The sequence below is a fragment of the Amphichorda felina genome (assembly GCF_050947745.1).
Source record: "Amphichorda felina strain 45539 chromosome Unknown scaffold_5, whole genome shotgun sequence".
NCBI lineage: Eukaryota > Fungi > Ascomycota > Sordariomycetes > Hypocreales > Bionectriaceae > Amphichorda > Amphichorda felina.
The window spans coordinates 2,363,583-2,384,124 of record NW_028145045.1 but is presented as its reverse complement, the minus strand read 5'-3'; the positions used below and the strand labels follow the sequence as shown (position 1 = coordinate 2,384,124).

The window sequence follows — 20,542 nt, the reverse complement described above, 5'->3', positions numbered from 1 at the left end:
GCCTGAAAGGGAGAGGTGGTATGGAAGAAGAAACAGAAACTCCAGAGGTCAACAAGAAGTAAGCCGTGGGTGGACCAGCTCCGTCAGTGAATCACTGACCAGTGGAGGCAGTGCCGGGGACGTGGCTAGTGGCAGTCATAAGTTAAAGCACAGATGCTGCTCAGGACCTGATCAACGCGGAGTATTCTGAGAATACAATGAGAAGGATGTCAGTAAGCGGGTACGGTATCATTAAAGTATCATGAGGAAGGGAATTGGGCTTGTGCGTACGACGGGTGCCCTACTAAAGGGACTACCTAGATCAAGTTACTCGTAGAAAGATGCCAAGTATCTACTACCCCATGCGTCTCACTTGCAGGTCTACGGGCTGCATGGTATAACCAAAAGAAACAAAGGAGGGTAGGAACAATGTTTGCACTACCATGGAGTAGTGGCTCCGGCCGGGCTGGTCCACAGACGCTCACGCATATTGTCCACTGCATATTACCCCAGACGCCTGGCAAGAGCCCACGGATCGAGGTAACGAGCGCTCGCTCCATTCATCCAGATCCCAATGTTCTTTACCCGGCACCCCTGCTTCGTAAGTGAAGATATTCTGACACGCTAGTGCTCGAGAGCTCATTAGTGCTGACAAGTGACAAGAAACAGTTGACGGGCGGCGGGCAGTGGCGGCTCCTGCATGAAGAAATGTCAGCCACGGATTGGAAATGCCAAGTAAACGGTAGCATTCGGCTGCACGGCTCGCATCACGCAGCCTACTAGACGCAAACAGATGTGGGGACATGGTTGTCGCAATCAGAATAGAAGGATCGAGGCCTGCTCACTATCCGTTTGGAGTGAGGAGTCATAACACCGCCTGGCTGACTAGGAGTTAGGTAGCCATGATCACATGATCCGCCAAGTGCCTTCCTCGTTTCGATCCGCACTCAGTCCGTCTTTCTTCTACCCACCCACACCTTAACATGCTCTTGAGGTCTGCCAGCTGGCCAGGAGCAATCAGCAGGTAATATCGCCTACTTACTTACGCTCTAGTGTCTTTCTTTTCCAGAGGTTGCCTTGTAAAGGCGCATCGCTTCCGTTTCGCCACCTACTACAACTATGTAGGTAATAGTATCACTGTTCGTGATCAAGCAGTTCCGACGCACGCACCGCCAACGCATCCGTGGTTCCGTGTCGATGCAACCATTTCACCCAAGCATGGAAACCAACCCATGCTGGTGCAGCATCCGTGCCAATCACTCAGAAAAAGACAGACCCTGTCTTTTCCATGTCTTCGGCATCGTTGCCACCACGTGGTGTGACGAACTAGTGCTGACCCAGCCGGCAGACGGTATCGCGATGTGAATATGCATGCAAAGGCGTGGAGCGTTTGCGCAGATCAACTACAAACCTGCAGCCAACTTGACTAGGACCAACTGCATCTGGCCCCCAATGCGGCTCAGGCCGCAACCTAGCAGGATTGTAGACGACTTACGACTATACCAACAGCCAAGCCACATAAGGCCAGGAAATGCCATTCAGCGCAGTTGTCAACTTTCCAAACACTCCATCAACCCCGCAAGCCATGTGTGTGTGTGTGTGTGTGGAAGCGGGCGCCATCCTGCGGTACTTGCGCTGTCCAACTCTGAGCGCCTGCATATGAATGGGTTTAAATGGACTGCAGGTAGCGCAATGTGCGTAGGGTCTCGCTCGCCAGCCCGGCCGTCTAAGCCGACTCCATGACCATCAGGGACGGCCCAGAGTCGGATCCTCTAAATGCGCCATGTCCCGAGCGCAAGGGCAAAGCGGAGAGGAAGGCGACTTGCAGCCTGCCCCGAGGAGTCGTCTTGAATGGGATTGGGACCCTCATTCAATACCTAATAGGACGAATATGAGATCACATGAAGTGAATATGAGGCTTCATCGCCAGTATATTCTTCTTCCTGAACGCAGGCGATGCCTCGGGGTCCTCAAGTGACATCAGCTGTTCCCGGAACGGCTGACTATGCGGAATATGCAGCACACTGCTCAGGGGCGCAACCTGCTCAGTCCACCGCGGCACGCTCTCCCACTTCTTCGGCGTCGCCGCCCACGCCAGCTGCTCCTCGAGGGACAGTATGGAATGGGGCTCCTCGCGGCGCAGGCCCTGCTCGATGCGCTCGTTGAAGCTCTCGGCCAGGAGGGCGGGGATGCAGGCCAGCACGGCGTAGCGCTCCGGGTCTCCATGCTCTCCCGGGTCGGGGATGCCCGCGACGGGCCAGGGCTTCCACCAGAAGAACTCGAGCTCGTTGCGCATGTTGACGACGTCGTCGACCATTATCCACTCGTAGATGCGGTACAGGGCGTACAGGGGCGAGTCCTCCAGCACCCCCTCGGGCGCGGCGTACCTGCGGTGTCTCATGCGCTCTCTGTAGTAGTCTCGTCGCGCGAGCATCTCGCGTGGGTTTGGGGGAGGCCATGAGGGGAAGAGCAGCTCGTCCGGGATGGGGCCGACACTCGAGGAGCCTCCAGAGTGGCGGGACTCATTGGACTCGTTGCCACTGGATTTAGGCAGCTCGGTTGGCTCCTTTGGGCGGCGTTTTTTGAGAAATCCAAACCGCATGATTCTCCATGGACGCGTTTGTGGATAACCTGAATTTGAGACCAAGAGAAGAAAGTAGTGGGGGTGCGGATAGAAGGAGATGTTTCTTGAGTGGCGCGTATTACTAAGATAAGCCTTTGATCCAGGGTGGCTGACGGGATGGAGCTTATGGGACTTTCTTCGCTTTCCTTCATTTCATGCGTCTTTGAGGTGATATAACTGCCAAAGACGGGATGGATGCATCATGGGTGGGAATATAAAAGGGTATCTACACCATGGACACAATTCTCATCCAACGGCATCCCTTGCCCGAATCAAGCAGCGTCTCTAAGAAACCAACAAAAAAGAGGGGCGTTTGCTGAGTTCGCTATATTACTATTAACTTATAAATACAGGTATCCTTTACGATTACGCATCACTCCTTGTGTGACCTTGCCAGAGACCACGAGTTACTTTCCCCTCTCTGCCTCAACTCACACTCGACAGCGCATTTCTACGCTCTCCCCCCAGCCAAAAACACGATCCCGTCACGCCCATACACCTTCCTGTAACCCTCGTTAACCTGTCGGAGGACCTCCTCCGGGCACAGCGCCTTGTACGTCTCCCCCCAGCGCTGGATCCTGTCCACAGCAACGGGCTGATTGGAGTTACTCGTCGTGATAAACTGGTGCAGGTACGTCACCGCATCGGACCCGTCATACGCCCTCCCCGTCCCCTGCGTGATCCGGCTGACCTTCTTGACAAATGCATAGCCCCAGGGGTCGGCCAGCACGCGCAGCCCCGGCCGCTCGAAGACGACGACGTCCTGCCTGACGGCCGCCGCCTGGACGAGGGCGTCGATGTTCTCCACGACCTTCGGCATGCGGGCCGTGGCGTTGTTGAGCCAATCAGCGGCGAGGGGAGCGTCGCTGCGGTCGACGGCGTAGCGCGCGGCGTCGCGCAGGGCGGCGAGGTGCGGCTGGTCGAGCAGTTGGGTGAAGAAGTCGACATCGTGGGTGGTGCGGCGGGACTGGAGGACCATGGTGTTGACGGCGCCTCCGACGGCCACGAGGGTCATGTTCTGGCCGCGCTCGTGGAGGTAGGAGGCGACGTGGGAGAGGGCCGACTGGAGGTTCTCGGCGGTGACCTCGTGCTGGGTGTGCTTGACCCAGAGGCCGCGCTCGTCGCGCTCGGGGGCAGGGACCTGGCCGGGGGGCGTTGATGGGGCGCCGATGTCGATGTCTTGCATGGGCACCTCCTCCGCCGCGCCCTGACTCTTGTTGTTCCTGGGCTGTTGGGCTCGAGCTGGTCTTGGGGCGGGTTCCCTATCTGCTGATCTGGAAGAGAAGCATCTGCTGCCCCGGGACCTATGTTCTGGCCTCGAAAGGAAGCATCCTTTGCATCCAGATCCGTCTTCTAACCTTGAATTGAAGCACATGGTTGATACAGAGTAAGGGACAATATCACAGGCACAGATAATGGGATGGCGGTGATAAGACGGAGGAGTCTTGTCTTGGAAGTCTTTATAAGTACTTCATACAGTAGTTATATAAATCAAGCACACCTTTGAGCTGTAGAAAGCGAGTGGAACGGTCGGATGGCATGGGAAGTTCCGAGAAGAACTACACATATACTCCCTCGAAAATGGACAGCATAGAAGTCGCAGCTTGGGCAGTGTAGCGCCACGCCGTCAGCATGATTAGATTCGTCTCATCGCTTCACACGGCACCGAAGAATTATCGGGACGAGCGGCCAGCTACTGCATGGCAAATTAGTCCGTGGCCTCTGAGGATTTAAAAGGCTATTGTATTTATAATCGACAAGTCTATGTATAATGGGGTGTGTTTGGCCAGGACGTCGGGAATAGGGGGAAAGCAACCGCGAGACGAACAATAGTGTCTACCAGTGACGAAAACTGTTAAACGCCAACGGACAATCTGCTTCCAGCAAGGACCCTCCAGATACCAACTCAACCGCCCATCACCATCACGTAGCCAAACAAAGCACCATGCCAGCCGAGACAATCAGCCGGCCCTTCATCCCCTCGCCCTGTGGCTATACCGGACAATCCGTCACGCCCAGCCACCACCACCATTCACCACCAGAAGACCCTCCAGCCCCATCACCACCGTAGTCTGCAGGGAGGGGACAGGCGTGGCTGCCGTTTGACCCTTGGTAGGCGGGAGAGGAGACTGCATCCAACGAGACCCCATCGCCTTGGAGGTCTGATCAGCCGTCCGATCCATCAAAAATCACTCCAGCACCGGCCCCTCATCGCCATAGATAGGATCCCTCTCGAACCACCCCAGCCCCTTGATACCCTCCACCTTGGCCCCCTCGCCTGGCTCCCCATAGCACATGTCCCACTCCCCGACATCAGCAGGGTAGCTGCCCACCATCTGGAACCCCCCGTCCATGTCCTCGAGCAGGCGGTGCGCCACGCCCGCGGGCACGACGACCACGTCCCCGGCCCGGACGACGGGCTCGACGCGGCCCGCGTTGTCCTCGCCGCCAAAGCACAGCCGGGCGCGCCCGGAGCTGACGCAGAGCACCTCGTGGGTGGTGCTGTGGAAGTGCGTCTCCGGATACATTGTGTAGCGCCAGCGGGGGGTGACGACGCCGACGGAGGCGAGGTGGGATTCGATGGCCGAGGGCGAAGAGGATGAGCCAGGAAAGGCAGAGTGGTAGATGAGCAGCGGGCGGTGCTGGAGGGACGTATTGGGGAGGAGGCCGTGGGCAGGGATCTGGTGGCGGGAGACGCGGAGGGAGGCGAGGGGTGTGGTTGTTGTGTTCGCTGAGGGCATTGTGTGTGCGTGGAGGAGGACTGGAGATGCGATGAAGCTGATGATGATGAAGCTGATGATGATGATGATGATGTCTGGCGATGGTGGGAGATATGGGGTGGGGGGTGTGTCCTGGAGTATACTGCCACTAGCAGTGACAGCTGTACCTGACTATGAAGTCACCATGAGATGGGATCCATTTGCCCACCCACCTGACAATCAATGGTGGGTATGTAAAATGTTCCAAATTAATATTATATACATCTATCGAAAACACTCAGTCTAGGCTTGCTTGCTCGTCTATGTCTACCCGCCTCCAACGCACCCCCGGGGAACACATTCCCGCCCATCAAACCTGCATGGCCATGGCGCGCTCCCACGAGGCCCGGATGGCGGCCCAGTACTGCTCGCCGTGCTGCCTCATATGACCGACGTGCCCCGTGCCCGCAAACACCTCGACGTCGGCCTGCCAGCCCAGGCGGCGCGTCTCGGCGACGTGCACCTCGATGTCCTGCCAGCGGATCAGGTCGTCCTCCTTGCTGTACATGTACAGCTTGCGCGCCAGCTTAGTCTCCCAAGCCTCGTTGTTGGCCGCCTTGCGGCTCCAGGTGCCCGCGCTCTCGCGGCCGATGATGGCGCCGTGCGTGCCGCTGGCCAGCAGGAACAGGCCGAAGATGGACTGCGTGACGAGGAAGGGCCAGGGGAAGAAGCCCGCGGTGCCCAGGGCCATGGCGCGCGACCAGCGCACGAGGTTGTCGGCGCTGAGGTCGGTGCTTCCGGGTGTCGAGTCCATGGACAGAAGCTGGTGGGGGAAGGGCGCGTCGTGCATCTCCTTGAAGGCGTTGATGGTGGCCGCGTAGTTGACGGCGCCCGTGTTGGACATTGTGTGCGCCAGGATGGTGCGAGGGGCGCCCTCCGCGCTGGGGCCCTCGGGGAAGAGCTCCTTGACGATGGGCACCATGAGCTGCGTGCGCTGGTGCAGGTCCGTGAACATGGCCTTGGCGATGGGCGACAGCACCAGGATCTGCTTGGCCCGCGGGTACAGGGCGCGGAAGCCGTCGGTGTACTTGACGACGTGCTTGGGGAGGCAGTCTCCCCAGCCGTAGACCATGACCACGTCCGGGTGGCCCTCGGGTGTGGCCGGGTCTGCCGAGTCCGCCGAGTCTCCGTCGTCGGATGATGATGCTGATGCTGATGCTGATGCCTCGTCTGGGTTGCGCACATAGATCTGGTCCGACAGCGCCGTGAATCCCGGCACGGGGGGCCCGTTCTTGTGCGACACCGCCAGCGCGGCCTGCTTGGCGAGGATCTTCTGGCGAAGCTTGATGAGCAGGAAGACGGCCAGAAGCAGCCCGGCGACGTGCCTCTTGGAGGGCCGCCGCGCGAGCTGCGCGTACTGCGCCAGCATCGAGGGATTCCACAGCGTGACCATGGCAGCAGCGACGGCGACGGCGTGGGGGGTTGGATGTGGTAGTAGTGGTGGTGGGTGGTGGTGGTGTGGTGTGTGTGTGTGTGTGTGCGTGTGTGTTGGATCAAAGGGGGGGAAGCCCCAGGAGAGGCAGCAGCAGCCAAGTCTCGAATCTCGGGTTATTGAATCTTGAATCTCGGATCTCGAATCTCACATGCGAGCGATGCAAAAGGGATTCGGGGTTCAGCCCCTGGCGCTGGCAGTGGGCGGGCGCGATTGTATACGATTGGGCAGCACCCAGAGTACGTCAGCCTTGCAGGCTTGCAGCGCGCCCAGCAGGCCCCATGCATCCATCATAAGTTCATGACCGATCGACCTGGATGCCTAGTTAGGCAGGCCGTTGCGCCCTGGTTCCATCCCGCTCTGGTCGTCTCCTGGGGACAGGTCACCGGACCCGGCATACATGTATGTACTAATATAGTATGCAGTTGCATAGACGCATCATCATTCTTCTACCGCCTCTTCCACGGCTTCCAGCGCCGGCATTTGAAGGCCACCTCTTAGCAGCAGAATGGCAGAATCTGAGAGTTCTTGAATCTTGTCCCTTTTTAGTAATTCCTCCGGGCTCCGCCGGGCTCCACCGGTCTAAGATGCCGAGGTCCAGGCTCAGCGCCGGTCAGTTATAGATATGTGAGTCCGTAGTACGAGTAATTAGCACTTGTTAGCCCCCCGCTTACACAAAAAAAAAAAAAAAAAAGAGCCAAAAAAAAAAAAAAGAGCCAAAAAAAAAAAAAAGAGAGGACGACTCGAAGCTTGAATGCCGTTCGGACGTCGGGATTCGCAGGCAGTTCCTCAAGTTCTGGATGTTGCCCCCATTTCCAACCCTCACCTCCACCTCCATCCATCATCAATTGCTCCAGTCCATGAGTCGTGTCTCGTCTTGTCTCACCATACGTAATCGTGTATTACATATACGCGTACAGATTACGCTGCTCGACTATGAATAATATGACTTTGCTAAAACCTCCCCGTAAATTTGCTGATGCTGATGCACACCATGAGGACAATGCTACGGGCGAGATCCCGTCAGTACAGAACCTTGGCACGACGTGCTACATGGGACGTGGGAGTTCAGCATCGTCCGCCAACAAGCCCACAAAGGCAACTTGCAAGTGAAGCCCCCTCTGCCCACACCGACAATTACAATCCACGACCTGGCGGAGGGCCTTATATATAGTCGTGGCCACCATGCCAGATCCCTCCCTCTTCATCTCCCACCTCACCCATAATGATCAATACAACAATATACGACTATAAATTATAAGCAGGTCCGGGCCAGCTCCGGTCTTCGCACCGGGCCGGTGTAGCTGCACGTGGCATGGCGGGCCGGGATCGGGGTCGGGGTCGGGTCGGGGCCGGTCCCACTGATAGGCTGTGAATCTAATCGACTCCAACAGTCTGATCAGTGATAGCCCCATGCGGCGTCTTTGACATGGACGCCCTTCTCCTCAATGTCTTGTACGCCCTTCCTGCCCGCATTATAACCAAGCCCCTCCTTGGAACACACTCACAGCGTCAATCTCATCATCCCCTACCATTACACACACACGCACATACACACACACACCTCTACTCGGTACAGATACCTAGGTACCTACATATAGCACCCACCCACCATGGCCCGCCTCGCCGACTTCCGCCTCCTCTGCTTCGACGTCTTCGGCACCCTCATCGACTGGGAGTCGGGCGTCGTCGCCGGCCTGCAGCCCCTCCTAGCCGCCAACAACAGCACCTCCATCCCCCGCGAGCGCCTCCTGGCCGCCTACGCCGAGTGCGAGGCCGCCCAGCAGGCCACCACGCCCGACATGCCCTACTCGCAGCTGCTGGCCACCATCCACCCTCACGTGGCCGCCAGGCTCGGCCTCGCGAGGGCCCCCACGCCGGAGCAGGACGCCGCCTTCGGGGCCACCGTGGGCACCTGGCCGGCCTTCCCGGACTCGGTCGACGCCCTGCGCCGCCTGGCCGGCCACTACCGGCTGACGGTGCTGTCCAACGTCGACCGGGCCTCCTTCGCCCGCACCCTCTCGGGCCCCCTCGCCGGCGTGCCCTTCGACGCCGTCTTCACCGCCCAGGACGCGGGAAGCTACAAGCCCGACCCGCGCAACTTCGAGTACATGCTGCGCGAGGTGCGCGAGCGCTTCGGCGTGTCCCCCGACCAGGTCCTGCAGACCGCCCAGAGCCAGTTCCACGACCACCACCCGGCCAGGAGGATCGGGCTCAGGTCCTGCTGGATCGTCCGCCCGGGCGCCGTCATGGGCAACCAGGACGAGGAGATCTACGACTGGAAGTTCGATACGCTCAGGGAAATGGCTGATGCGCTGGACGCAGAGCTGGCTGAGGGGAAGTGAGGTCCTTTCCGGGGTCTGGACATGAGAAATGGCAGCCTTGAATTTGACACAGCGCTTGAAAATGAGATAGCTTCATAGGAAATGACATGGGCAGATCAACCATGTGAGATGCCACAAAGTACTTTATTCTGAGCTACGTGTATAGTACAAGTAGTTTTCCATGACATCCCCCACTATTAGTCGACTCTTCACAATCCAAAGGGTACGTTCCCAACCTCGAGCAACCTGTGTTTGCGCGGAATGAAAGACTCGACGCGGCCGCTTAGGAAGGTACACAAGTCTTCGCTTGGTTTCGCCTTGTCCTCCATCACTCCAGGCATTATTGGCGCTTTACGGCCCCATGGTCTACTTGTATCTTCGGACTCCAGGCACCTCGCCAGTGCTTTGGCCAGTTCTGGCAGCAGTTTGCATGCTTTGCTTTTGCATTGCTCTTCATCCCTAGCGGCTTGCTTTTTGTCCGTAATGAGCTCTAGCATCGCTACGGCCCTCATTCTCAAAATCTTCCAACCTGAAGAGTCCTCAAAGTGACGGGAGAGGATGTCGTAAAGAGTAATATGGCAGTCCACGAGATATTGCACCTTAATCACCAAGTTTACCTTTGAAATCTTCTGTAGCCGTAGTGTCCCAATACCAGCCAAAAGCCTGCCCGTCATGCCCAGGCTTCAAAAGGAAACCTGGGAGACATCCACATAATGCACCCAGTCAGGAGGCTCGATGTAGATAGCGAGACTCTTGATAGCCCAGTTCCGCCCTTTCTCCACAGGCGGCCGCCTCCGTTCGAGGACTTGCTAGTAATGAATACGAACCACTTATTGTCTGGAGCTATTTCCACAGCTGTGCCCAGATAGTAGTATACCCTGAGGCTCGGTCCATACAAATGATGGTTCAAGGCGAGCTGAACAGTCTCATGCACCCTAAGCTCCGAGATTCGGGTCCATTCTCCCCTGCAGCGAAAGTTTGAGAGCTTGCTCTCAGATTTTCCCCTGGAATACTCGACAAAGACCCCAGTCGACCCCGAAGGATTATGAAATGTTATACTTTTGCCTTTGGCAACCATTCAGGCTTCAGGGGGAAGGCAAGGTTAGACGGGAGCGCCGAAAGAAGTAGCTAGCCAAAACAAAAGACAACTTATAACAGGCCAGCACGGTGACAAGAGAGGAAAGTGGGCCAATGATGTGCACAAAAGCCAGCTTCTGCGAGTCAGTATTAAATAGAAATGTTGTGATGCTATGGGCTTCCCATGTGCTGGGAAAGATAGGGTTATATATTCCTATTGCTAGCCCTCGAGGCATTCACCTTCGTACATCATGGTTGGAGAGCGACAAAGATGTTCCCATCGACAAGTACGTGTCTTTCCAAGGTACGAGTTGGGGGGCCGGAATTGGCCGTGAATCGGGGAATGGCACTCCACCGTGTAATATATCATAGATTCAAAACGTCTAGCCCCTAGCTTGGCCAATTGGCCATGAGATTTCACGTCCGCCATGGAAGCAGACAGATAGCCAAGAGCCTCTGTCTGCGGCAAGATGAATGATTTGGCAAAGAACAAAGAACCCGTCGAAGATGAAGGCTTGCTGCGAATGTATTCGCCAGTCGAGGAAATCAATTTCCAGGTCGACCGCCATGATGGTCCGTATGGCCTTTTAATCGTGTGAGAAGTAGCCCGAGCCTTTTACCTTCTCATATCTATGCCGTCATATATCAGACGCGACAAGTGCTCGGGGGTCCCAGTGGCTTGACTAGCCGTCTCAGTTGGCGTTTGAGCGAAGTTGGTCGAGATGGCGGGTGGCCAAGGAAGAGGGGTCTTCAAATGGCTAGAACAAGGGTTGAAAGTCGAAAGTTGAAACCAGCAGAGTGGAATCGCTGGGTTGCGTTAATGGTGGCTGGTCGGCCCGCAATCTATCAAAAGCGCAGCGGGCAAACAAGGCACTCCCAGTCAACCCACCACCAATGATGCCATGTCATCGTCCATGCCATCCGATCCCACAGCGCTGACGAGAGGATTGACTATTGGAAATCCTTCAGTGCCAGCAGGGCCGCGGGGATTGGGCCGCGGGGTCAGCTTTTGTTCATCGTGCAGTGCAATCCGAATATTCCTACTCTGTATGGAGCAGAGGATCACTAGCTGGGATGCGATCGGCGTGTGGGATGACATCCGTTGCGTGGGGCGTCTGTGGCAATACGGCAGAGGCCGAGACACGACGTCAAGCCCCCCGCGTCTACGAGTAGTCGTTCGGGGAGCAGACCGATTTACTACTCACACATATTAATAGTCGAAGAGGCTGGGGGAGGATGGAGGAAATTCTCGAGACGGAGTCTGTGCTCTTCGCTAGATTATTCCTTTGAGATTCGATCGCAGGGAAAGAGCAGGGAAAGAGCAGGGAAAGAACAGGGTCTCTTAAAAGCAGGTCGGGGCCTTCCTTGGCAACCTGGAACGGCGGAAATCATCACGGATCGATCTTGCCATGTTGGAAGCTCCGCTGCCTCCGCTCGACTCCATCCCAATCCAGGAAGTCGCGACTGGCACGGTGGCACCAGCCAGCCTCAAGGGCCACAGGGCGCATCAGCCTGGCCGACAGGGGGCTCCATCCTGATTGCAGCCATAGTTCGACAATAGGCACCTTGGGCACGTTGTGGACAGCACAACTGCAACCCACAATCCAGCCCCCGACGCCCGGATATGTATAAGTGCGCATTCGTGCTATTGTAGGCCAGTGTGGCAGATGTCACCTGTCGGACCGTCCTGTCACCAACCTAGCACCTACATACATAGGTACTGATCATACACACAACATCCCACCAACGTGCAACGTGCTCACCCACATCCGACGGATCACGGACGTGCCAGCTGGCATCCATGGCTGACACTGGACGCTGGCCCCAGACAGCCCTGTGGCGTGCCAGTGTCGTATTCCTGCGTTCCGCCGCAATTCTCGAAGGCCACAAGGCTCTGGCATAGTGGCACTGGCTGCAACTTGATAATCATGGCTGTCCCTCCCATCCTCCACCTCTCTCACAAGGCTCCGTCCATCAACCGTTCTCGAGAATGCCTAGATACCAGTAACTCCCTCGACCCTCAGACAAAAAAGGCACCTGAGCCGCTAGTAGCAATGGACGTCATCACCGGCGCGTACGCACACTCGAGGTCGGCCACCTTGACAACCAACACCAAGCCCATCACCTCGTCCCTGGCCTCCTCGTCACTCACCTCCTCCACCTCGTCCTTCTTCTCCCAGGACCTACCCAACGGCACCCCCCTCCGCTCGGCCTACTCGACCAACTCGCTGAAATCATCCACCTCGATATCCTCCATCGGCGAGTCCATCCCCGCCGGCCTGCGCCCCCGCCTCTTCACGCCAGCCCTCAGGACGCCCACATGGCCCGAAGTCAACGGCACCATGTCCATTGCCTGCTCAACCACCATCCGCGCGCCCCTCGGCCTCATCCTCTCCCTCCTCCTCGACGCCCGCACCTACCCCTGCTGGAACCCCTTCGCCCCCGGTATCAACATCACCCACCAGCCCAAGTCCACCGCGCCCCTGCCCGCCTGCGTCGCCTCCGACCCCGTCCTCGCCGCCATCGCCAACAACCACAGCACCCTCCGCGACGGCACCGCCTTCGTCATGGAGGTCTGCATCGACCACCCCGGAAGCAGCAGCAGCAGCAGCAGCGTCCAGAGCCGGCCCCGCGGCCGTCCCCGGTCCATGTCGTCGCAGCCGCACTCCCAAGCCCAGCCCCTCCCTCACTCCAGCTTCCGCAGGAGGACGACCCCCAACCTGCAGGTCTCCTCGCTCGAGCAGTTTGAGCGCGAGGGCGACGGCCGCGTGGGCGTGCGCCTGTCGTGGCGCATCAAGGGCAAGGTGGCCAACCTGCTCACGCGGAGCGAGCGCGTCCAGGAGCTGGTGCCGTCCGTGGCCGCCGACGGCACGCCCTGCATCGAGTACGTCTGCTGGGAGACCTTCTACGGCATGCTGGCCGGCACCATGAAGGCGTGCTACGGCCGGCAGCTCGAGGCGGGGTACGCCGCCTGGATGGAAGGCCTCAGGGGGTACGCCGAGCACAGGGCGCGGGTGAATATGCGGTGACGCCGGTGGAACGGCGTGTCGGTGAAGTGACTGATTGTTTGATATAATAGACGACCGCGAGGTTGGACGAGAGTCGGATATTTTATGAGCCAACGAGATACCCCCCTTGCTTTAATACATACATCCCTTTTGTCGTTTACCTCAAAGTCCCTCGCCCCTCCAGGATTTCGCCAGCTCAAGCCTCAATTCCGCCGGTGGCCTGCGCCTTGAAGTACACGGTCAAGATCCCATCGACCGTGAGCGCCTTGATGAGGCTCCTGACCTCTCCATGCGCCGGGCACTCGTTCTCAAAGTACCGCATGTCCTCCATGCTCGCAAACTCCGACTTTGACACGAGCGTGTATCCCTGCGAGCGCGGGTCGTCCTCGGCGGGGCCCACCGTCATGGACAGGATGTACGGCTTGCCGTCCTGCTACGTGGTTAGCCACCAGTCTTTGTCGACCCGGGGGCTGGGTCGCTGTGTGATAAAATAAGCGAGTGTAGAACTTGCCTTCTGGTTATCCTTGGCCATCTGGCGGTACTGCTCCAGCATGCGCTGCCTGTCCTCCTCCTTGGGCATCTTGAACATCGTCACCCGGTGAATGCGATCCGCCATGGCTGCTGATGCGTTGCTGTAATATGTCCGTGGGGGGAAGAATGATGCTGCGGGGAATCCGGGTCTGAAAAGGGTCAACCGTCGCAATCCTCCCGTGGTCATCGAGGCTGGGCTGCTGGGAGATGCAGCAGGATGACGGGCTTGAGGATTAAATACCTGCAGTAACTGATTACTTCGAGAGCGTAGAGGGGCGAATGAGATTGTGGGGGAAGAGACTCACGGCGCCTGCCGTCGGCTATTCAGGGCGACTTTTCCCCCCCCTCTCATGCTCCAACTCCGTCCGCTATTCTCCGCGTTGGCCGTGTGGGGTTATAGTTATGGGGCGCTTATATATGGCTCTGTTCGCGGCTCGGCCTGGTCCAGGACTCCAGTGGTCGGTCACCTGGTGGCGGCTTTGTTCCGCTTCCCTTCCGAATCACCAGCTCCGACTCCGATGCCGTCATCTGTTCCATTCCCAGTCTGCGAGTCTCTCACATGAAGACCTCATGTTCACTCTGATCACATTCCTCTATAGGACACCAACCCGCCGGATCGATGGAACGAACGAACAGAGGCATATCATTATGGGGTCATACTTCTGGTTCATATCAAATACCGACCCTGTCGGCCAAAATTGTGCGCATCCCATCATGGAACCCTGCACGCCACGACCCGATCGGCCTCCGTCCAACAATCTTCCACCAGCCAGAATTCGTTCCGTGGTTGCATACACCTTGTCTTAGTTACATGTTTAAACCAACCCATCTTATCTCCCAGCGCCATTCGAAACCTTACCAGTGGGAAAATAATGCTAACCCGAATACCAACTCCTCCCAAAACACCATCCATGTCCAGCGCCGCGGGCACGTAGGAGAACTCAAGCCCACGTTACCACGTATGCATGGCTCCCTTCGCTTTGCCCGAAAGATCCAGGTGCCTCTTTTTCGGATAGCCAGGTCACCTCCCTCTCTCAACCCCCTGGAGAGTTCGGACTCAGGCCTCCGATCCTCCTAACTACCACCTGGATTTTTTCGATCAGCTCCGGTATCCTGTACGGCTTCACCAGGACGTCGTCGCATCCAGCCTGTTTCGCCTCAGTCACCTGCTCTGCTCGTGCGTTCGCCGTCACTGCGATGATGGGTATCCGCCCGCCCGATGCGCAGAACACATCCCCATTGGCTTCGAGTTCCCGGATACGTCGTGTGCACGTCAGGCCGTCCTGCACAGGCATCTCAACGTCCATGAGCACCAGGTTGATAGGTATCGGCTGCGGGCTTGCGCTGGCCCCCAATGTGGGTTCCCCGCCACGATCAGCGGGACCATCGAAGGCGCCGCTGCTCCCACTGGCTGCTACCGTCGCGGCACCGACTGACCTCTGGAGTTTCTCCAGGGCTTCGATACCGTGGTTGGCTACATCGACCGAGTACCCCCTCCCCACCAGGCCGCGCCGGGTGATATGTTGATTGATAAGGTTGTCCTCGACGATCAGGATCCCGTCCACTCGGAAGTTGCCCCCAGGGTTAAGCTTTCCGCGTCCTTGGTCATCCGTCGACCTGCTCGCGCGTTTGGACCCAGTTTGGCTAGAAAGCCCCGGTCCGCCGTAGATGTCTGTGCTCAACACTATCCTAGCTGCTGCCGCAGTCGCTTCAGCTTCCTGCCGCGAGCTCTCACTTGGTACGAATGCTTGGATGTAGAATGCAAACGTCGAACCAACGCCCTGCTGACTCGAGACTCCAATGGCTCCGTTTTGCAGCTCCGTAAGCCGCCTCGAGATGAAGAGCCCAAGCCCCGAACCCCCATATTTGACGTGCGTCTTCGCGCTGGCCTGGACAAACTTGTTGAACAAGTTCCCTTTCTCCTTCTCACTGAGACCCTGGCCAGTGTCCTTCACCTCAAATAAGATGTATATTGGATCTGTTCGCTGCTCCAGCGCGGGTTGTTCGTACTCCTCCGCCAATTGCCTAAATCGTGGGATGAATTGGGCCGTCGTCATCCCTTGTCCGGGCGGCTCGTGCGATCCCTTGACATATATAGTCACATTTCGTACCTTGCCCGTCTTGGTAAATTTCAGGGCGTTGGTGAGGAGGTTGATCAGGACCTGTTTGACTCGCGAGGGGTCCAAATCCAGAAACTCGTGGCCCAGGTTGGTGTACGAGGGATCGACAACCGAAGTCAGGTCAATATCCACCCGGCGCGCCTCTACCTCGAACATCTTGAGCGAATCCGTAACAATGTTGATGGGGTTCACCGTGCACGGCGTGACCGCCAAAAGCTTTGAGTCCAGTTTGGACATGGTTAGAATATCATCGACGATACGCTTCTGGTGCTGCGCGCATGTCTCAATAGTCTCGGCGTGGTCAATGGCATCCTTTAACAGCTTTCGCCCTTCCTGCTTCCTTTCTTGCTCTTCACTCTGCTCTGTCTGAGGTTGCAGCTGCCCTTCATTGCTGGCCGTGGTGTTGGTAGGTGTGGGGGGCATTGAGACATCGTCAAGGTCTTCTATCCTGGACAAAGACGCAATGATAGCGTCGGTGCAATGGATGATTGCACTAAGGGGATTGCGCATCTCATGCGATGTCATGTCGATGAAGTTTTCTTGCTGTCGCTTAGACTCAATAGCTTCTTCCTTGCGCTTCTTCTCCTGCTCAAGCTGCCATCTTTGAAGAGAAACGTCACTGATGCAGCCTGTAAATGATTGGATAAGACCCTCAGTGCTCTTGACGGGCATGAATGTTGCAAGCACAGAGCGGGCAGCCGTAATCATGCTTCCACCCCTGTCCTCGACCGCCCAAGTCGTCTTGAGCCTGACTTCGGCGCTCTGAGGCGTACCCAGAGTCTTCAGCTTCTCCCAGCATTCCTGGAGCACAGGCAGATCATCGTCTACGACACACGTCTGCCAGGGTTCCACGTTGACTTTTGCAGGGTCAACCATGTTGACTAACGTGGGCTCAACCTTGGATAACCCACTCAGCTCCCAGAAAGAATTGTTTGCGCTGAGCAAGCGTCCGTCCAGACCGACATCATACATTCCAACAGTTGCAAACTCGGCAAGTCGTTTGAGATTTTCCGCTTCTTGAGCTCGCCGAACCGCCTCCTCTGCCGTATCCTTTTGCTGGGTCACGTCGGTCAAGCAGGTCAGCATTCTCACAACACTTCCAGACTCGTCACGCTCCGCTTTCGCGGACGCCAGAATGTGTCGACCAACCCGCCCGTCGCACCCCGCCGTAGAACTAGGAGAGCTCACATCCTGGCTTCCATGTCGGCCATCTTTCGGTATGCGAAACTCGAATGTAACCACGTCAATCTTTTTGAGGTCATCGTACGCCTGCAGAATCTGGAATTTGTCCTCGGGCATCACGCACTCCAGCAATGCGTCCCGGTCGATGCGCCCCTGGGGGTAGCCAGTGAGGCGGTACCAAGCGTCGTTGGCAAACGTGACATTACCCTGATTGTCCACGAACGACATGCCCACCGGGATGAACTCGGCTACAGCCTGAAAGTTCTGGATGGACTTGTTGGCTTGCTCTGTCTGCTCAGCAAGCTTTTTCTGTAGCATAGCGGTGTCATAGGCAGCTTGCGTTGCCGCGTTCCTACCACGCCGCTGCTCCTCCTCGAGTAAGACAGTGGACGCAAGACAAGTTCTGAGCTTCTGGTTTAGAAGTGAGATGAACTGTTTGTAATCATCGTCGTAAGGCCTCCGAGGATTCAACCCAAGACACAGGATCCCCATAGTGTTTTCTTCTCTAGTAGGTCGGAGAGACAAGATCACGGCCGCCTGGCACGCATCGCCGAAGCCGCGCCACTCCAAACCAGTGAGAAGCCTCTCGGGTAAACTCCCATCCTTTTTCTGAACAAGGAGAGGAACTTGTGTCTTGAGAGCCTCCCGGAAACTAGGGGCTAATCCTTCATCGGTTTCACGAAGCTGAAGGGTATCCGGTGCAATAGCATGACCCTTGGGGACGCCAAGCGCACCGACTAATCGGCAGGTTCTAGGGCAGTTGTAACGAGATCCCAACGAACCCGCTTCGCCATCTTCCTTAAGCGAATATAGAAAGGCGAGGGGTACGTCGCAGCTAGGCCTCCAGCTCTCCAGCTCCTCGATGATCTTGGCCCAGTAAGATTTGACGTCTCTCGCAGTGCCCAAGGTCTCGCCGCAGTCAATGAGCATTTGCATCCTCCTCTCCCACAGACGCATGGACGTAGTCTCAAGCAAGGAGTGCTGTATGCCGACACACTTGCGATTCTCCATAATCGGACTGAGGGACCACCTGACATAGGTCTCCTCGAGTGAACCGTCCGGCTTGTCAACAAAGATCCGAGACTCGTCCTCAGACTTCTTGCAGCGCATGTTTGGAGGCGAATTCCACAATTTTCCCAAATCATCCTTCAAATGCGGCCAAGTGTTCAACACAGGCTCGCCCAGCAAGTCAGGATGGTTGGAACCGCAGAAATGTGAAAAGGCCTCGTTGTATATGGCGTGGTACTCGGGACCCCAGTAGATTGCTATAGCTCTGGAGTCATGAATAATCTGGTTCAAGGCCTGCTGCAGTCGCAACGGCCACTTGTTCACGGGGCCGAGCTTGTGGGAGTTCCAGTCGATGCTTTTTATGACATACGGAAAAGGCTCCAATTCGGCCATACAGTCCTCCGGCATGAGATCAGCGTCAGGCTCGGGAGCAAACAATGGGGACGACTTGTTCTCTTCTTGCACATCTGGGTCCGTGAAATCAACGCCATGTGCCTTAGCAGATTTGGGGTGTTGCGCCTTGCCAGCTTCTTGGCCCGGGTCTGCCTCGAGCCTAACCTTCCGCGGCGGTTCAGGAGAGGGCGGCAGGTCATTACCGCTCGTGATTATCCATCGGTCCAGTAACATTCTTCGTGTCCAGTGTACGCCTAGATGGGTAAGATTGTGGCATGGGTCGGGGACCCCTCGTTGAAGTAGGGAGCTGGGTGGCAGAGGGCTGCTGACCCAGTCCCAGAAAGGCTCTTGGTTCCCATCCTGAGGCACTTTGGATAGCGCACCGAAGAGTTTTCCGTCAGCGGCCAGCGCCGTGTTCTTGTACACGATGTCGCGTGTCGCGGGGCTGCCGAGCGGTTGGGGCTCAACGATAAAGGTCGGGCGAGGGTCGGAGTCGAGGAGCTGAGCAAGGCCTACGCCATGAAGCGGCGATTCCATGATCAGGTCCGACGCAGACGTAGCAAAGGTAACAAAGGCACATCAAGAAACAGAAGCAGGCCGGAGAGCGAGGAGGTGGGCGGCGCTCCATTGATCGATGACGCAGTAGTCTTCCAGCGATTTGGCTGCACTTCTTTGATGGAACCAGCAGCGAGCCCGATGCCCGGTGCGCCAAAGCCACTACCGACGATAGAGCTGAGGATTTCGCGGTCCAGGATTACTCAAGTGGTAATTTAGGGGCTGTCGAGATTATTGGGCCTTTGGAGCTGGGGTAACCATGAAGCTTAACTCAAGACCGGCTCGGCCGATCGACAAGCTTGGGATCTCCCAGGTTGCGAGACGTTGGCGGTAAGAGCACGGCAGGCGACACTTGCCGGGCGCTGCCGCGCTAGTACTCCGTAATGCTGCACTTGCCAGTTTCCACTGTTCCAGTGGAGCGCCCGCTGACCTTTGAAGTTCAGTTTGGGACCGTGGGAAGGCTCCACCCCCAAACTCAACCTAATCGGGGCCGCCACTTCCAGTTCGAGGTCGTTCTCTTTGTTCTTCACTGGGGGTGTCCCCGCAGGCAGAGGATGTCAGCAGGTTGTAGGTTGTATGGAAGATTCAGCGCATATTAAGGCAGTGGAAGGTAACCCTCCTGTCATCTCCACCGACACCCAAAGTCGGCTCCCTTCTGGAGGACATTGGTCGAGTCCAACCGTCACAATGGAGGGCTCCCAACGTGGCTGGCCGAACATGGTTCAGAAGCAACAAGGGTATTATCCGCACAAGTGCAACACAGCGGAACCGTCCCCCGTGGAGCCCGCCCGCGCCTGCATCTGCATGCATGGCATTACGTAGTCGTACATTTCCAACTGGGCTGCTGTGACGAGTATCAATTGATTTTTTATTTGTCACCGATCTGGGGATCTCAGGAGCCACCTAGCTGGGATCCCCTTGCAATATATACAGTCCTCCCGTCTATAACGCCTCTGAACTACGAGAAGCGCGGCTCAACTGAACTTCCCCGCGCTGCCCGTAATACATGTATTGCCGTGGAATTCCGCTGGTTGTCTCTGAAATGCTGCAAGCTAGGCAGTAATAGTACTAGCTACTACGAGTACTAAGCAGCAGATCGTCATGTAGCACTCCATCACTCGCTCAGTTGCCGATCCAAAGCCTGCGACAACATGGTAGGGTTAGTCGTATTAGGTTACAGACACGCAGGAGGCTCGGAGCAGGTGTGGTCTCTGCAGGGGAGACTTTCTACTTGACATTGAACGCAATGACAAACGCAATGGTGATGCAATGACAGTTGTGGCGTAACAGCCACTCTCAAAGAATCAACCAACTATGGCTTCTACCTCTGAAGCAACCCTAAGCGCCTAGGTCTTCTGCTCCCTTCTCTTGTCCAAAAAACTTTATTCGAGTCCCTCCTCAAGACCCCGTACGGCCCATTGCAAATCTTCTCTTCCCTGGGCCGCTAGATTTCGCCGGGTGCTTCCCAGCCCCCGCGAAGTACGGGATCCTATTAGACAGCGATCTCTGCTTCTTAGAGAAGCCTACCATTACGGCTCAGTGGCGCATGCA

General features: G+C 57.0%; 8 protein-coding genes across 8 annotated transcripts; 2 read left to right on the top strand and 6 right to left on the bottom strand.

Moving 5' to 3' along the window:
• Positions 1-1,876: 1,876 nt before the first annotated feature.
• On the bottom strand, positions 1,877-2,581 carry ACO1O0_005582 (uncharacterized protein; the record flags this gene model as incomplete). The annotated part of the gene is made up of 2 exons (XM_083194998.1): positions 1,877-2,519; positions 2,577-2,581. The coding sequence occupies 2 exons, from the start codon at positions 2,579-2,581 to the stop codon at positions 1,877-1,879; spliced, it is 648 nt and encodes a 215-aa protein (XP_083049911.1).
• Positions 2,582-3,053: 472 nt separating this feature from the next.
• Positions 3,054-3,977, bottom strand: ACO1O0_005581 (uncharacterized protein; the record flags this gene model as incomplete). Its single annotated transcript, XM_083194997.1, has 2 exons — positions 3,054-3,876; positions 3,961-3,977. 2 exons carry the CDS (start codon positions 3,975-3,977, stop codon positions 3,054-3,056), a joined length of 840 nt encoding a protein of 279 aa, XP_083049910.1.
• Positions 3,978-4,791: 814 nt separating this feature from the next.
• ACO1O0_005580 (RmlC-like cupin domain-containing protein) lies at positions 4,792-5,343 on the bottom strand (the record flags this gene model as incomplete). The annotated part of the gene is made up of 1 exon (XM_083194996.1): positions 4,792-5,343. One exon carries the CDS (start codon positions 5,341-5,343, stop codon positions 4,792-4,794), a length of 552 nt encoding a protein of 183 aa, XP_083049909.1.
• A 328-nt stretch (positions 5,344-5,671) lies between these two features.
• Positions 5,672-6,754, bottom strand: ACO1O0_005579 (uncharacterized protein; the record flags this gene model as incomplete). The annotated part of the gene is made up of 1 exon (XM_083194995.1): positions 5,672-6,754. The coding sequence occupies one exon, from the start codon at positions 6,752-6,754 to the stop codon at positions 5,672-5,674; it is 1,083 nt and encodes a 360-aa protein (XP_083049908.1).
• A 1,652-nt stretch (positions 6,755-8,406) lies between these two features.
• Positions 8,407-9,138, top strand: ACO1O0_005578 (HAD-like domain-containing protein; the record flags this gene model as incomplete). Its single annotated transcript, XM_083194994.1, has 1 exon — positions 8,407-9,138. The coding sequence occupies one exon, from the start codon at positions 8,407-8,409 to the stop codon at positions 9,136-9,138; it is 732 nt and encodes a 243-aa protein (XP_083049907.1).
• A 3,110-nt stretch (positions 9,139-12,248) lies between these two features.
• Positions 12,249-13,223, top strand: ACO1O0_005577 (uncharacterized protein; the record flags this gene model as incomplete). Its single annotated transcript, XM_083194993.1, has 1 exon — positions 12,249-13,223. One exon carries the CDS (start codon positions 12,249-12,251, stop codon positions 13,221-13,223), a length of 975 nt encoding a protein of 324 aa, XP_083049906.1.
• A 175-nt stretch (positions 13,224-13,398) lies between these two features.
• Positions 13,399-13,818, bottom strand: ACO1O0_005576 (Dabb family protein; the record flags this gene model as incomplete). Its single annotated transcript, XM_083194992.1, has 2 exons — positions 13,399-13,632; positions 13,666-13,818. 2 exons carry the CDS (start codon positions 13,816-13,818, stop codon positions 13,399-13,401), a joined length of 387 nt encoding a protein of 128 aa, XP_083049905.1.
• A 949-nt stretch (positions 13,819-14,767) lies between these two features.
• Positions 14,768-18,957, bottom strand: ACO1O0_005575 (hybrid sensor histidine kinase/response regulator; the record flags this gene model as incomplete). The annotated part of the gene is made up of 2 exons (XM_083194991.1): positions 14,768-18,881; positions 18,953-18,957. 2 exons carry the CDS (start codon positions 18,955-18,957, stop codon positions 14,768-14,770), a joined length of 4,119 nt encoding a protein of 1,372 aa, XP_083049904.1.
• Between the last annotated feature and the right edge of the window lie 1,585 nt (positions 18,958-20,542).